Genomic DNA, 15,388 nt, shown 5'->3' with positions numbered 1-15,388 from the left:
AGTAAGTCAGAAAGAAAAACACCAATACAGTATACTAATGCATATATATGGAATTTAGAAAGATGGTAATGATGACCCTGTATGCGAGATAGCAAAAGAGACACAGATGTAAAAAAGAGACTTTTGGACTCTGTGGGAGAAGGTGAGGGTGGGATGATTTGAGAGAATAGCATTGAAACGTGTATTATCATATGTGAAATAGATCGCCAGTCCAGGTTCAATGCATGAGACAGGGTGCTCAGGGCTGGTGCACTGGGATGACCCTGAAGGATGGGATGGGGAGGGAGGTGGGAGGGGGGTTCAGGATGGGGAACACATGTACACCCATGGTGGATTCATGTGAATGTATGGCAAAAAACACCACAATATTGTAAAGTAATTAGCCTCAATTAAAATAAATTAAAAAAAAACATAATCATCAAAAGGGATAGCTGGGGGTGGAGGTGGGAGATAAACTAGAAGTTTGGGATTAATAGATACACATTACTATATATAAAATAGATAAGCAACAAGGGCATATTATATAACACAAGGAACTATACTCACTATCTTATAATAACCTATAATGGAAAGGAATCTGAAAAATAATTATATATATTTATATGTATGTACTCATCTATCTATATACAACTGAATCCCTTTGCTATACACTTGAAACTAACACAACATTATAAATTAACTACACTTCAATAAAAATCTTTTTAAAAAATTTAAAAAAGACTAAGTTCACCCCTTAATTCATAGGAAACTAGAGCAAAGAGGTCCTTTATTGGAAGAACAGGAAGCTCAACATTATGTTTTTCAATTGTGTGAGCATGCAAGACAGTTTCAGGGCATTCCTGTCAAGTCAGGGGATTTAGGAAGAATCAAAGATTTATCTTCCCTTGTTTTTCATGAGTTCTGTGCCTATGCTCATGAACAATGGGAATCAGATGCAGCATTTAGGTCAACATCTGGCTTGTCCAGGTGTAGAGATTTGTGACCCATCCGTGTCACCCTGGACCAGACATGGGCACAGACTCTAATCTAGGGCGTTCCTAGTTGAGGCTGAAGCCTTATTGAGTAAGGACGTGGGAACCCAGAGATATGCCAGGTAGCAACAACCTGCCCTCAAGGGGAACATCCATGAAGTTTGCGTGTGTTAGGGTCGGAAGAGCCTCTAACACCAGAGAGAGAGCCCATGTGGCTTGAGGGAGCCCAACTTGGGGAGGGGGAACAGGTACCGAGGGCAGGACAATGCGTCACACTCCGCTAAGAGCACTGAGCACAGGGCTTCCCGACCGTCCAGTCTGGCTCTTTTGATGCTGAATGCCTTTACCAATTCTACTTCAACAGTTTTATATTTTGCCCTTTTCACAAATCCTATTCTAAATTGTTAATGCACATAAAATTACACACAACTCAAGCTGCCACACAGACAACTAAGGCCTTCACTCAAAGCAATGGTTCTCAATAAGTGCCCAGTGGAGCCATCCTAAGGTGAGTTGCTGCCCTGGGGATGGGTAATTGGTCCAAGTGGTGCCCAGTCACCAGGTGACTCTAACGTGCAGCCAGCGCTGAGCAGAGTCTTAGAAGAGGGTTCAGGGGCTAGTGCTTCTTGGGCCCCCAAACATCACTTAACTACAGGAGGCCGTCAGCAGAACAAATGCCATATGGCCACTGTTTAAATCTGGTTAAGGAGAAAGTAGTCCCGGGGAAAAGAACAGCCTCAAAATAAAAATGGCAATTAAAAAATGAGACTAAAATGACCATTTCAAGAGGCCAGGGCCAGTATTTCATACAATCGCATGAGAATTACATTCAGGCCAAAATGTCCTGGACAAAGGTCCAGGGATGTCCTGGCCTGCCCTAGGGCTCCCCTCAGACTAAACACAATGGCTCCTGGCCCCTGCCCTTCCAGCGCAACACCCCCCACTCCCCTATCTCCCCGCAGCCCCGACCCTGCAACAGGGCTTGGCCACTCCCCTCTCTCCCTCCCTCCTGCATCTAGCCTCCTGACTGCTGCCTTGGACCTGTGCTGACTCCTGACTCAGTTTACCTGCCATTCTGCAGTTTCCACACCCAAGCAGCAGTCTGTCGTTCTCTGCCCTGGACTCCCTCATCAGGGTGGAGGTGTTGACAACAGCTTTGTTCCGGATCTTCTTAGCCCTGTGCAAAGGTGGACACACACTCAGGCCCTGGGTCTTTCGCAGCCGGAGCAGTACTACCAGAGGACTGGCAGGAAACTGGCCTCGAATGGTCAAAATGGGAGCCTTTCACTTCCTAGTAACTTGAGATTCCAGTGTGTAAGTTTCCAGTAAACCACTAAGACCAGAAGGGACTCAGTGACATCCAGGGCTCAAACATGAGCCACTTGTCACTTGACAAGTGTCACTTGTCCACATGAGCCTCTTGTGGACTCAGCCCAAGCCTGGAGTCCACCCCCAACGTGTTCTGGGCCCCAAACACACTCCCCCAGTTGGGCTGACTTGGTTAATGAAAACAATCTCTTCAATCTCTACTGTTCTGTAACAACACAAACCCTGGAGGCTGCCAGCGACTGCTCTGCCAAGTGTGCCAGGCCAGGAGTGGGCTTGGACTTTGCCTAGTTAAGGTCTCCAGCCTCCAGGATCTAAGGCCTGACGATCTGAGGTGGAGCTGATATAATAACAATAGAAATAAAGTGCACAATACATGTAACGTGCTTGACTCATCCCCAAACCACCCCTGCTCCCCACCCCCACCTCTCGACCCCCAGTCCCTGGAAAAACTGTCTTGCATGAAACTAGTCCCTGGTGCCAAAAGGCTGGGGACCGCTGTCCTAGTTCACTCCTGGCTAGTGCTGCATGGGACATAGTTATGCTAAAACATGACTTGTTCTTTACCTGAAATTCAAATGTAACTGGGCATCCTATATTTTCATTTGCTACATCTGGCACCCTTACTTCTTTCCCTAAGGAATAGGGTTTGCAAGGCTTGCCCCCAGTCACAGAGTCCACGACAGATCCAGCCCTGGAGCCCAGGACCCCTGGGGATCATTTTCTCCTTCCTCAGCATCACATAGTCTCTCATGTAAAAAGTGCTAGCAACAGTTTAGAATTGAGAAGTGGGAAGGAAATGAACATTCTACATAATACTAAGGGCTCCCCTGGTTGCTCAGATTGTAAAGAAGCTGCCTGCAGTGCAGGAGTCCTAGGTTCGATCCCTGGGTTGGGAAGATCCCCTGAGGCGGGCATAACAACCCACTCCAGAATTCTTGCATGGAGAATCCTATGGACAGAGGAGCCTGGAGGGCTACAGTCCATGGGGTTGCAAAGAGTCAGACACTACTGAGCGACTAAGCACAGCACAGCACATAATACTAAAGGCAAAATTCAACCTTAAGTTCTGAGATTGTAGCACAGGTGATGAAAGAAAACAGAGAAAAACAAATGAAGCAAAATGATACTGAGGCCTGGCAGTGAGGAATGAGAATGCAAGGGTTTGTCCCTAAAATGCAAAGGCCTTTCCCTAGAGAAGAGGCCAAGGAAAAACCGAGAGAACTACTTGGAGACATCACAACAACTGTTATTTTGAGCTTCAGCCCTGTGCAAGGCAGAACTTAGCCAGGAACGGTTCTTGAACCATCTCACACAGTCTTCACTCAGCCCAGAGAGGGAGGTATCACCTCCTTCAGCATGTGAGCTCACCAAGGGCAGGGAGGTTCAGGTCTTGGAGGGAGTAGGGCCAGATTCTGTCTGACACACTGGCCCATAGACCTGACAAGTGACGTATTAGAATAGGAACCAGGTTCATTTACATGCCAGCTCCAGTCACCTGGAACACTGGCTCCTGAATGAAGCTGATGGGAAAGCTGCAGAGGGGATTCTCCACGTCGGCCATGCTGAATGGGATGGAGGGGCGGAGACACCATGGGGTTCCAACCCCTGGTTAGAGCCTCCCTCTCCCCAGACCCTCACTTTCCCAAAAGGGTCAGGGGAAGCAGGCTTATGCCTGCCTTGAAAAGCAGAAACTCAGCTCGGCCACAGCCTCCTGCCAGGACTAAACTGCCAGGAGTGGGCTTGCTTCCTGGGCCAAGTGGGAAGGCAGGAACGTGTGTGGACAGCCCCTCCCTGGGAGGAGCCTCCTCTGCCCTGCTGTGTGGGGCCTGGAGATATGAGGCACAACAGAGGGAAAGGGGTAGGGCCCAGGGCTGGTTCCCAACTTTGGGAGCCTCTTACATGCTCATCTTTATCATTAGCACAAAAATTCCCTGCCTGCCACTATTCTCTACCTGTGACCCACAGGACAAAAGGAGAATCTGTGAATGGCCATGTTATTTGACAGAAAAATGCAGGGAAACAGAGAACTGAGCACTTCAGGGGTGGGTTCAATGCATCTTCCCATGAATTTGAGCCTGTGGCTCCTCCCCCATCCAGGACTGCAGTGACTGAATGACAGGCTAGGAGGGCCCTGAGCCTCTATTTCTGTCTCCTCTTATTTATTTTATTTCTCTCCCTCTTCTCTCACAGATCATTTTGTTCTTCCTTTTTCTGGACCCATTCCCAAGACACCAGCTCATCAAGTTTAAGGGTACTAGAAGAATTTGCCAGATTTAGAACTTAGAACCACTATAGATAATAAGTATTCATAATCGTACCTTTCAGCATATCTTAGTGTTGATAAAGTTTCCTCATAGCAGATGTCAGCTGGACTTATCGCTGCTATCTGTAAACAAATATCCTTTTCAGATTTTGGTTTTTTATATAGGATATATAGCTATTGTTGGGCTTCACTGGTAGCTCAGCTGGTAAAGAATCCACCTGCAATGCCAGAGATCCCGGTTTGATTCCTGGGTCAGGAAGATCCCCTGGAGAAGGGATAGGCTACCCACTCCAGTATTCTTGGGCTTCCCTGGTGGCTCAGATGGTAAAGAATCCCTGCAATGCACAAGACCTGGGTTTGATCCTTGGGTTGGGAAGATGCCCTAGAGCAGGGCATGGCAATCCACTCCAGTATTCTTGCCTAGAGAATCCCCATGGACAGAGGAGCCTGGTGGGCTACAGTGCATGGGGTCACAGAGAGTCAGACACAACTGAGCAACTAAACATACAGCAGATAGCTATTACTGATTTTACACAGCTAACATTCATGGAATATCTTGGAACTTGTGGTTTGTTTAAACTTTACAATTCAGAAAACTGAGGCTTAGATAAGAATAATGTGCCAAGGTCACCCATACCTGGCAGAGCTGGGACCTGAACCTGCCCTGACTTGAACAACTGTGCTGCTAACCTCTGTACTACGCAACCGTCAGCACTGAGTCCGCAACAGATTTCCTCAGGAATTTAAATGACAGTTGAATGGTGGCATTGCAGAGATTAATAAATAAATCATTACTGAGTACCCACTTAAATGGTTTCACATCTGGTATTGACTTCAGCTTAACTGTTCTAGAATTCAAAGGAGAAAATAAACTTTTTGATGAGCTGGAGGTGAGCAGGGTCACTGAGAGCGAACAGGAGGGAATGTGACTGCCCACGGGGCAGCTCCTAATCTGTGGATCTGGAGGCCATGATTTAGAGCATAAGGGCCTGATGAATAATCATTTATCTTTGTCCAGCTTTGCAACTTGTAAAGCTTGTTCATTATATTTCATTTAATCATCACAACCACAGTTTCAAGGCGAGATCATTATCTTCACTTGAAGGAAGGGAATGAAGCTCCACAGTTAGTGCGCTGAAACTGAGAATCTTGTCAAGAACTGAGAAGATTCTTGTGAAGAATAACTTTAATAATAATAACAACAGCAATCATGACAGCTGCATGAGTCTAAATAGTCTAAGATGTGGTAGGAAAGTCACTTTACCAGAGTAGTTCTGCTGTTCCCACCCAGAGCTGACTGGAGCAGTTTGGTCAGTACAGAGTCTCTGTAGGGAACATGGAGGACTTTCTTCCCCATGGCGGCATCAGCCAGAGCACTAAATGAAAAGAAAATGTAAAACAATAAAAAATTTTAAATATATCAAAAAAAATCTGCCTCTTTGTGGATGAGTCAGAAACACCCCTCAAATATCTTTGACAACCCCATATACCAGACATGACATTAAGGAACATCCAATAGTTGATATACCTTCTGTACAAGGATACTGGCATATTGCAAGATAGAAGCAGCTGGCTCCCTCTCCAAGGTCAACCCCAGGGAAACCATAACAGAGAGGGAGGCCCAGATCTGGGGCACTAACACAGTAAACCTTGGGAGGAAAACCCAGAGCCTGCAGAGAAGGGTTTTGACCTGAGGGAGAGGGTGGTAGGCTAGCAGTGTGGAGACAGATAAGGGAGCAGATTTAAGTCCTTTCTGGTCTTTCTCTCATACTGCCTTAGGAAGATCCCATAGAGTTAGGACCTGATGGGCTACAGAATCAAGTAAGAGTGAATGAGAAGTAAATGCCACTCAGGGTACTTCAGAGGAAGCAGTGTTGGCATTGAAGAGAGTGGGGAAGAGGGAGGAAATCCCATCTCTGATAAATTATAACCACAAACAAAGAAAAGAAATCCAAAAAAATTAAGCTACCAGGTTTAGAAAAGAAACAAAATGATCATCTAGAAAGGATTATTAAAGCAATTGAAATTTAAAACCCTATGGATAAGTTCAACAGTTCAGTTCAGTTCATTCCCTCAGTTGTGTCTGACTCTTTGCGACCCCATGAATCACAGCATGCCAGGCCTCCCTGTCCATCACCAACACCCGGAGTTCACCCAAATTCATGTCCATCGAGTCGGTGATGGCATCCAGCCATCTCATCCTCTATCGTCCCCTTCTCCTCTTGCCCCCAATCTCTCCCAGCATCAAGGTCTTTTCCAATGAGTCAGCTCTTCGCATGAGGTGGCCAAAGTATTGGAGTTTCAGCCTCAGCATCAGTCCTTCCAATGAACACTCAGGACTGGTCTTCTTTAGGATGGACTGGTTGGATCTCCTTGCAGTCCAAGGGACTCTCAAGAGTCTTCTCCAACACCACAGTTCAAAAGCATCAATTCTTTGGTGCTCAGCTTTCTTCACAGTCCAACTCTCACATCCATACACGACTACTGGAAAAACCATAGCCTTGACTAGACAAACCCTTTGTTGGCAAAGAAATATCTCTGCTTTTGAATATGCTATCTAGCTTGGTCATAACTTTCCTTCCAAGGAGTAAGCATCTTTTAATTTCATGGCTGCAATCACTATCTGCACTGATTTTGGAGCCCAAAAAAATAAAGTCTGACACTGTTTCCACTGTTTCCCCATCTATTTCCCATGAAGTGATGGGACCAGGTGATATGATCTTCATTTTCTGAATGTTGAGCTTTAAGTCAACTTTTTCACTCTCCTCTTTCACTTTCATCCAGAGGCTTTTTAGTTCCTCTTCACTTTCTGCCATAAGGGTGGTGTCATCTGCATATCTGAGGTTATTGATATTTCATCCGGCAATCTTGATTCCAGCTTGTGCTTCTTCCAGCCCAGAGTTTCTCATGATGTACTCTGCATAGAAGTTAAATAAGCAGGGTGACAATATACAGCCTTGAAGTACTACTCCTTTCCCTGTTTGGGACCAGTCTGTTGTTCCATGTCCAGTTCTAACTGTTGCTTCCTGACCTGCATATAGGTTTCTCAAGAGGCAGGTCAGGTGGTCTGCTATTCCCATCTCTTTCAGAATTTTCCACAGTTTATTGTGATCCACACAGTCAAAGGCTCTGGCATAGTCAATAAAGCAGAAATAGATGTTTTTCTGGAACTCTCTTGCTTTTTCCATGATCCAGCGGATGTTGGCAATTTGATCTCTCGTTCCTCTGCCTTTCCTAAAACCAGTTTGAACATCTGGAAGTTCACAGTTCACGTATTGCTGAAGCCTGGCTTGGAGAATTTTGAGCATTACTTTACTAGAGTGTGGGATGAGTGCAATTGTGCAGTAGTTTGAGCATTCTTTGGCATGGCCTTTCTTTGGGATGGGAATGAAAACTGACCTTTTCCAGTCCTGTGGCCACTGCTGAGTTTTCCAAATTTGCTGGCATATTGAGTGCAGCACTTTCACAGCATCATCTTTCAGGATTTGAAATAGCTCCACTGGAATTCCATCATCTCCACTAGCTTTGTGCTCAGTGATGCTTCCTAAGGCCCACTTGACTTTACATTCCAGGATGTCTGGCTCTAGGTGAGTGATCACACCATCGTGATTATTTTGGTCATGAAGATCTTTTTTGTATAGTTCTTCTGTGTATTCTTGCCATCTCTTCTTAATATCTCCTGCTTCTGTTAGGTCCATACCATTTCTGTCCTTTATTGAGCCCATCTTTGCATGAAATGTTCCCTTGGTATCTCTAATTTTCTTGGAAGAGATCTCTAGTCTTTCCCATTCTATTGTTTTCCTCTATTTCTTTGCACTGATTGCTGAGGAAGGCTTTCTTATCTCTTCTTGCTATTCTTTGGAACTCTGCATTCAGATGCTTATATCTTTCCTTATCTCCTTTGCTTTCGCTTCTCTTTTTTTCACAGCTATTTGTAAGGCCTCCTCAGACAGCCATTTTGCTTTTTTGCGTTTCTTTTTCTTGGGGATGATCTTGATCCCTGTCTCCTATACAATGTCACGGACCTCCGTCCATAGTTCATCAGGGTCTCTGTCTATCAGATCTATTTCCTTAAATCTATTTGTCACTTCCACTGTATAATCATAAGGGATTTGATTTAGGTCATACCTGAATGGTCTAGTGGTTTTTCCCACTTTCTTCAATTTAACTCTGAATCTGGCAATAAGGAGTTCATGATCTGAGGCACAGTCAGCTCCCAGTCTTGTTTTTGCTGACTGTATAGAGCTTCTCCATCTTTGGCTGCAAAGAATATAATCAATCTGATTTCAGTGTTGACCATCTGGTGATGTCCATGTGTAGAGTCTTCTCTTGTGTTGTTGGAAGAGGGTATTTACTATGACCAGTGCGTTCTCTTGGCAAGACTTTATTAGCCTTTGCCCTGCTTCATTCTGTACTCCAAGGCCAAATTTGCCTGTTACTCCAGGTGTTTCTCAACTTCCTACTTTTGCATTCCAGTCCCCTATAATGAAAAGGACATCTTTTTTGGGTATTAGCTCTAAAAGGTCTTGTAGATCTTCATAGAACTGTTCAACTTCAGCTTCTTCAGCATTACTGGTTGGGGCATAGGCTTGGATCACTGTGATATTGAATGGTTTGTCTTGGAAATGAACAGAGATCATTCTGTCATTTTTGAGATTGCATCCAAGTACTGCATTTTGGACTCTTTTGTTGACCATGATGGCTACTCCATTTCTTCTGAGGGATTCCTGCCCACAGTAGTAGATATAATGGTCATCTGAGTTAAATTCACCCATTCCAGTCCATTTTCATTCGCTGATTCCTAGAATGTCGATGTTCACTCTTGCCATCTCTTGTTTGACCACTTCCAATTTGCCTTGATTCATGGACCTAACATTCCAGGTTCCTATGCAATATTGCTCTTTATAGCATTGGACCTTGCTTCTATTACCATCCCTTCATTCTTTCTGGAGTTATTTCTCCACTGACCTCCTGTAGCATATTGGGCACCTACCGACCTGGGGAGTTCCTCTTTCAGTATCCTACCATTTTGCCTTTTCATACTGTTCATGGGGTTCTCAAGGCAAGAATACTGAAGTGGTTTGCCATTCCCTTCTCCAGTGGACCACATTCTGTCAGACCTCTCCACCATGACCTGTCATCTTGGGTGGTCCCACACGTCATGGCCCCACACTAGCCAATCTGATCACATGGACCACAGCCTTGTCTAACTCAATGAAACTAAGTTCACCAGTAGACACTGTGATAATTTAATTAGTGAACTAGAGAGTTCAGAAGAAATCTAGATTGCAGCCTGGAGACATAGAGATGAAAAATCAGAAAGATAGGTTAGGAGACATGGAGGACAGGAAAAGAAGATTCAAATAGGGTAATTGAAGTTCCAGGAGAGAAAGGAGAAAAAAAAATGTGCAGAATCAATATGTGAAAGATAATGACTGAGAATTTTTTAGTGTTGATGAAAATCACTATCATAGAGCTATGGAGACTAAAAAATTCCAAGCAGGATAAATAAAATGCAACAGAATTAAATTGGAGAACACCAAATAAGAAGAGCTTAAAAGCAGCTAGGGGAAAAAGATTGTCTTCAGTGGAACAGTAATTAGGCCAACAACAGAAAACAGTAGAATGGTATCATTAATAAGCTGAAAGAAAATACTACTTATCTAGAATTATATACCCAGCAAAATTATCTTTCAAAAATGAATTGAAATAAGAAATTTCAAACCAAACAAAAACTAAATTTGCTGTCAGCAAATGGTCATTAAGGGAAAATCTAGAGAATATTTCAATCAGAAAGAAACTGATTTTATATAGCAGCTCTGAAGTTTAAGAAGGAATGAATAAAAATAATTAAAAAAAAAATAGATAAATGTGAATGAACACTAACTGTATGAAACAGTAATGATAATATTTGGGCAACCAGTCCATTCTAAAGGAGATCAGCCCTGGGTGTTCTTTGGAAGGAATGATGCTAAAGCTGAAGCTCCAGTACTTTGGCCACCTCATGTGAAGAGTTGACTCATTGGAAAAGACTCTGATGCTGGGAGGGATTGGGGGCAGGAGGAGAAGGGGACGACAGAGGATGAGATGGCTGGATGGCATCACTGACTCGATGGACGTGAGTCTGAGTGAACTCCAGGAGTTGGTGATGGACAGGGAGGCCTGGCATGCTGCGATTCATGGGGTCGCAAAGAATCGGACATGACTGAGCGACTGAACTGAACTGAAAGACTAGAATTAGAATACATGTCAACAATGACATATGGAAGATGGAGATCTTCATATTATTCAAGGATGTGTATGCTCAGTTGGTCAGGTATGTCTAACTCTTTGCAACCCCATGGACTGTAGCCCACCAGGCTTCACTGTCCATGGGATTCTCCAGGCAAGAATACAGGAGTGGATTGCCATTTCCTTCTCCAGGGGATCTTCCTGACCAGGGATGGAACCTGTGTCTCTGGCATCTTCTGCAATGGCAGGTAGATTCTTTACCACTGCACCACCTGAGAAGCCCATTATCCATGAATAGGTTGAAGCATTTATTATTTTTAGACTTTGACCACTGAACAGATGAAAAAGCCAGGAAATAGTTAAAAAGAAAAAAATGTTGAATTTTGACATATGACAGAGGTAGCATAGAAGATCACTGGGAGAGGACAGACCATTCAACAAATGAGACTCAAAAAAAATTGGTGATCTGTAAGGAAAAAGTAATGTAAAGGATGCCTACTTTTCACTATATAAAGAAACCAACTCCAGATAGATAGGGTTTAAGTACAAATTTTCTTAAACAAGACACAGAAAATGAAAAAATGCAAAACATACACCATAACTTCTGCTCATCAATAGACATCTTTTAACAAGTGAAAACACAATCTACTAACTGGGAGAAGATACTTATGATATATATACCTGAGAGAGGAGTAATAAAAATATGTTTAAAACATCTACAGATCAATGAAAAAGACAATAAATAAATAGAATAAAGGGGAAAATATAAGAACAGATATTTTTGAGAGAAAATATATTGCTAAAAAAGAAATAAAATGTTGCTCAAGCTTGCTAGTAACCAGGACTCTCAAGACCACAGTAAAGTATGTTTGAAAGTGAAAGTCGCTCAGTCATCTCTGACTTTTTGCGGCCCCATGGACTGTAGTCCATGGAATTCTCCAGGCCTTTCCCTTCTCCAGGAGATCTTTCCAACCCAGGGATAGAACCCAGATCTCCCGCATTGCAAGCAGATTCTTTACCAGCTGAGCTATCCCGGAAGCCCAAAGTAAATTGGTTAAATGTCAAGAAATCTGACAACATCAAGCCTTAGAAAAGATGTGGATTAATGGGATATGTTATACATTGCCACTGGGAGTGTCTACTGGACCAACAACTTTGGGGAACAATTTATCACCATCTTGAAAAATTAGGTATTCACACACATTATATATAAAGCACAATAATTTCAGTTGCTGATATCAAAAAATCCTTTAGTATATTGATACTCAGTGACTTTATGAGAATGTTCATAGTAGCACTATTTGTAAAAGCAAAAAAAAAAAAAAAACACCCTAGAAACAACCAAATTAACAATTAACATTAGAATGAAGGAATAAATTGTGGTATATTCCCACAACGGATGACTACATAATAATGAAAAAGAAGTAATAACATGGATGCTGTAACAACTGCTACAGTAACAATATGGATGAATCTCATAGACACAATGTTTAGTAAAAGAACAGAAAATAAATTAACTAGAGCCACACATAAGATAGATGGATATTGTTAATAATGTTGAATCAAAAAACAAACTATACTCCTGGGTATATACTTCAGAGAAATGAGTAATTATTTTCCCCAAATTATATGTGCCAGAATGTTTGTAACAACTTTATTCATAATAGTTAAAACCTGGAAACAAACTAAATGCCCATCAAATAGAAGAAAGGATAAATAATGGTATATTCCTACAATGAAATAATCCATAACAATGAAAAAGAACTAATTGCTAAGCAAAACATCATGGATAAGTCCCATAGAAACAAGCCTTAGTGAATGAAGCCAGATATAAAAGACAATGATCTGATATAAGTGATTGCATTTATATGAAAATCAATACAGCTAGGCAAAAATAAATCTTTGATAACAGGTTAATTTCTTTTGTTGGGATTAAAAGCCAAGGAGAAGGCATGAGGGGGTTTTCTGGGTTTTAGAAATGTACTATATCTCAGTCTAGTCATTAATTACATAGATATATACATATATGAAAATCCATTGAGCTGAACATTTAAGATCTGTGCTGCTGCTGCTGCTGCTGCTAAGTCGCTTCAGTTGTGTCCGACTCTGTGCGACCCCATAGACGGCAGCCCACCAGGCTCCCCCATCCCTGGGATTCTCCAGGCAAGAACACTGGAGTGGGTTGCCATTTCCTTCTCCAAGATCTGTGCACTTTACTATAACGTAATTTATATCTAAATAACTTTAAAAATGCAAGATCCAGAAAATAATATATATTTTACCCTTTTATAAAATTCAAAAATCAGTGCTACTGAATATAATATTCACGTGTGATAAAATAAGAAAAGAAAGAAAGAGGGAAGAAAGGAAAGGGAGAAAGAAAGTGGGGCCGGAGGGACATACATAAAACATAAATTCAAGATGAAGCTCACCTCCAAGGGGAGCAAGATGGTGATTATCTTCAACTGTTTTTTGGATTTGGTGGTAGTTTTATTAGTGTTTGTTATTTCATCTAAAAGCAATTAATTAGTTTAAAATAAAATCTAGGAGAGGACCAGGAATAAGCCAATGATGCTAGTTGGTCATGAACCAAGGGTTATGATTAATCTAAATTTTGATATTTGAGGTCATTTTTATGGCACAAATAAGTACCTGTCCACTGATTATTTACCTGATGACATTTCCTAAATTGGTTAAACTTAGGTTAACGCGTGATCCTTCCCGCAGTCTGTCTCCTTCTGATCCTGAAGATTTCTGCCTTTCACTTCCAGCTAAATCTACCAAGTTAATACTGGACTGTTTGGTGAGGTCTCTGTCTAGGAAAACCTGCAGGAAAGCAGCACAAGTAATGCTATTAGAGGGGCAGCAGGCTACATGAGAAGTCAATCAATTTTACATTTACATTCTGAAATACTTTTCTAATTGTATTTCACACTCAAAAAAGTTATGATAAAATTTGCAAGTTAAAATGCCATCCTCTTTACGATGACATTTTACAATAACATTCTTAGGTCCAAACATCTCAGTTTCCCCTTTCCTTCTGTAACGTTATTTCCAGTTATGTATTCAGTTCAGTTCAGTCGCTCAGTCATGTCCGACTCTTTGTGACCCCATGAATTGCAGCATGCCAGGCCTCCCTGTCCATCACCAACTCCCGGAGTTCACTCAGACTCATGTCCATCGAGTCGGTGATGCCATCCAGCCATCTCATCCTCTGTCGTCCCCCAATCCCTCCCAGCATCAGAGTCTTTTCCAATGAGTCAACTCTTCGCATGAGGTGGCCAAAGTACTGGAGTTTCAGCTTTAGCATCATTCCTTCCAAAAAAATCCCAGGGCTGATCTCCTTTAGAATGGACTGGTTGGATCTCCTTGCAGTCCAAGGGACTCTCAAGAGTCTTCTCCAACACCACAGTTCAAAAGCATCAATTCTTTGGTATTCAGCTTTATTCACCGTCCAACTCTCACATCCATACATGACCACAGGAAAAACCATAATAACCTTGACTAGATGGACTTTTGTTGGTAAAATAATGTCTCTGCTTTTCAATATGCTATCTATCTAGGTTGGTCATAACTATTGTCCTAATATTTCTGTAATCATTAAGTGTTTTTTTTCTGGCCATGTCAGGCAGCATGTGGGATATTAGTTCTCTGACAGAGATTGAACATGTGCCCCCTTCAGTGGAAGTGCAGAGTCCTAACCACTTCCCACTCAATAAATATTTTAAAGATACTGTGAAATCTGCAAAATAAGTAACTCTTCAGGATGGTGTAGTCATGTAGCAGAAAGAATGCTACAGGTTCTCTTGCTGTCATGTAACAGTGAGCAAATGATTTAACTTTTCTGAGCTATGATTTAACTTTTCTCAGTTGTAAAATCGGGATGATAGCATATTATTGGGATGTTATGAGGAGAAAGTATAATAGATGCAATGCTTCTAATCATGCCTGGCATACAGTATTAGGTGCTAATATTGCTACTGACATCAACAAACAGAGTACGCTCATTTATATCCAGTCAATTTTGTCTCCTACCTCTAAAATACCAAATTAAAAAATAGCACAGAAAACCATATATAAAGTCTATGAATGCAACACTTTATATTCATTGTAAATATAGTACATACAAAGTCTATGAATATAGAGTGAATGTTACATTCATATAGAGTGAATGTTACATTCATATAAAGTGAATGTTATATTCATATAAAGTCTATCAATGTAACATCTTACCTACATTGTAAAATCAAGTGAATAATAATTAAAAGTTTACTTGTGTGCTTAGTTGCTCAGTCGTGTCCAACTTTTTGCAACCCTATGAACTGTAATCTGCCAGGCTCCTCTGTCCCATGGGATTCTTCAGGCAAGAATACTGGAGTTGGGTAGCCATTCGCTTTTCCAGGGGATCTTCCTGACTCAGGGATAGAACCCAGATCTCCTGCATGGTAGGTGGATTCTTTACCATCTGAGTCACCAGGGAAGTTTACAGAGTTCTTTAAAATGTAGTATCTTGGGCTTCCCTGGTGGCTCAGTGGTAAACAGTCTACCTGCCAATGCAGGAGACATGGGTTTAAACCCTGGTGTGAGAAGATCC

General features: G+C 42.1%; 1 protein-coding gene across 1 annotated transcript in view; it reads right to left on the bottom strand.

Annotated features, from left to right (window-relative positions):
* LOC129654266 (kinesin-like protein KIF28P) overlaps positions 1 to 15,388 on the bottom strand; it is a 70,705-nt gene that overhangs the window by 34,232 nt on the left and 21,085 nt on the right. Inside the window, exons 6-9 of the mRNA XM_055583772.1 lie at positions 13,466 to 13,620; positions 5,828 to 5,939; positions 4,619 to 4,686; positions 2,039 to 2,148 (exon numbers count right to left, since the gene is read on the bottom strand). Of these exons, the coding sequence (XP_055439747.1) occupies positions 2,039 to 2,148; positions 4,619 to 4,686; positions 5,828 to 5,939; positions 13,466 to 13,620 (445 nt within the window). The remainder of the gene's footprint in view (positions 1 to 2,038; positions 2,149 to 4,618; positions 4,687 to 5,827; positions 5,940 to 13,465; positions 13,621 to 15,388) is intronic.

The sequence above is a fragment of the Bubalus kerabau genome, chromosome 5, assembly GCF_029407905.1.
Source record: "Bubalus kerabau isolate K-KA32 ecotype Philippines breed swamp buffalo chromosome 5, PCC_UOA_SB_1v2, whole genome shotgun sequence".
Taxonomy (NCBI): domain Eukaryota; kingdom Metazoa; phylum Chordata; class Mammalia; order Artiodactyla; family Bovidae; genus Bubalus; species Bubalus kerabau.
The sequence above is the reverse complement of the archived record's forward strand: the minus strand, read 5'-3'. Positions and strand labels throughout refer to the sequence as shown.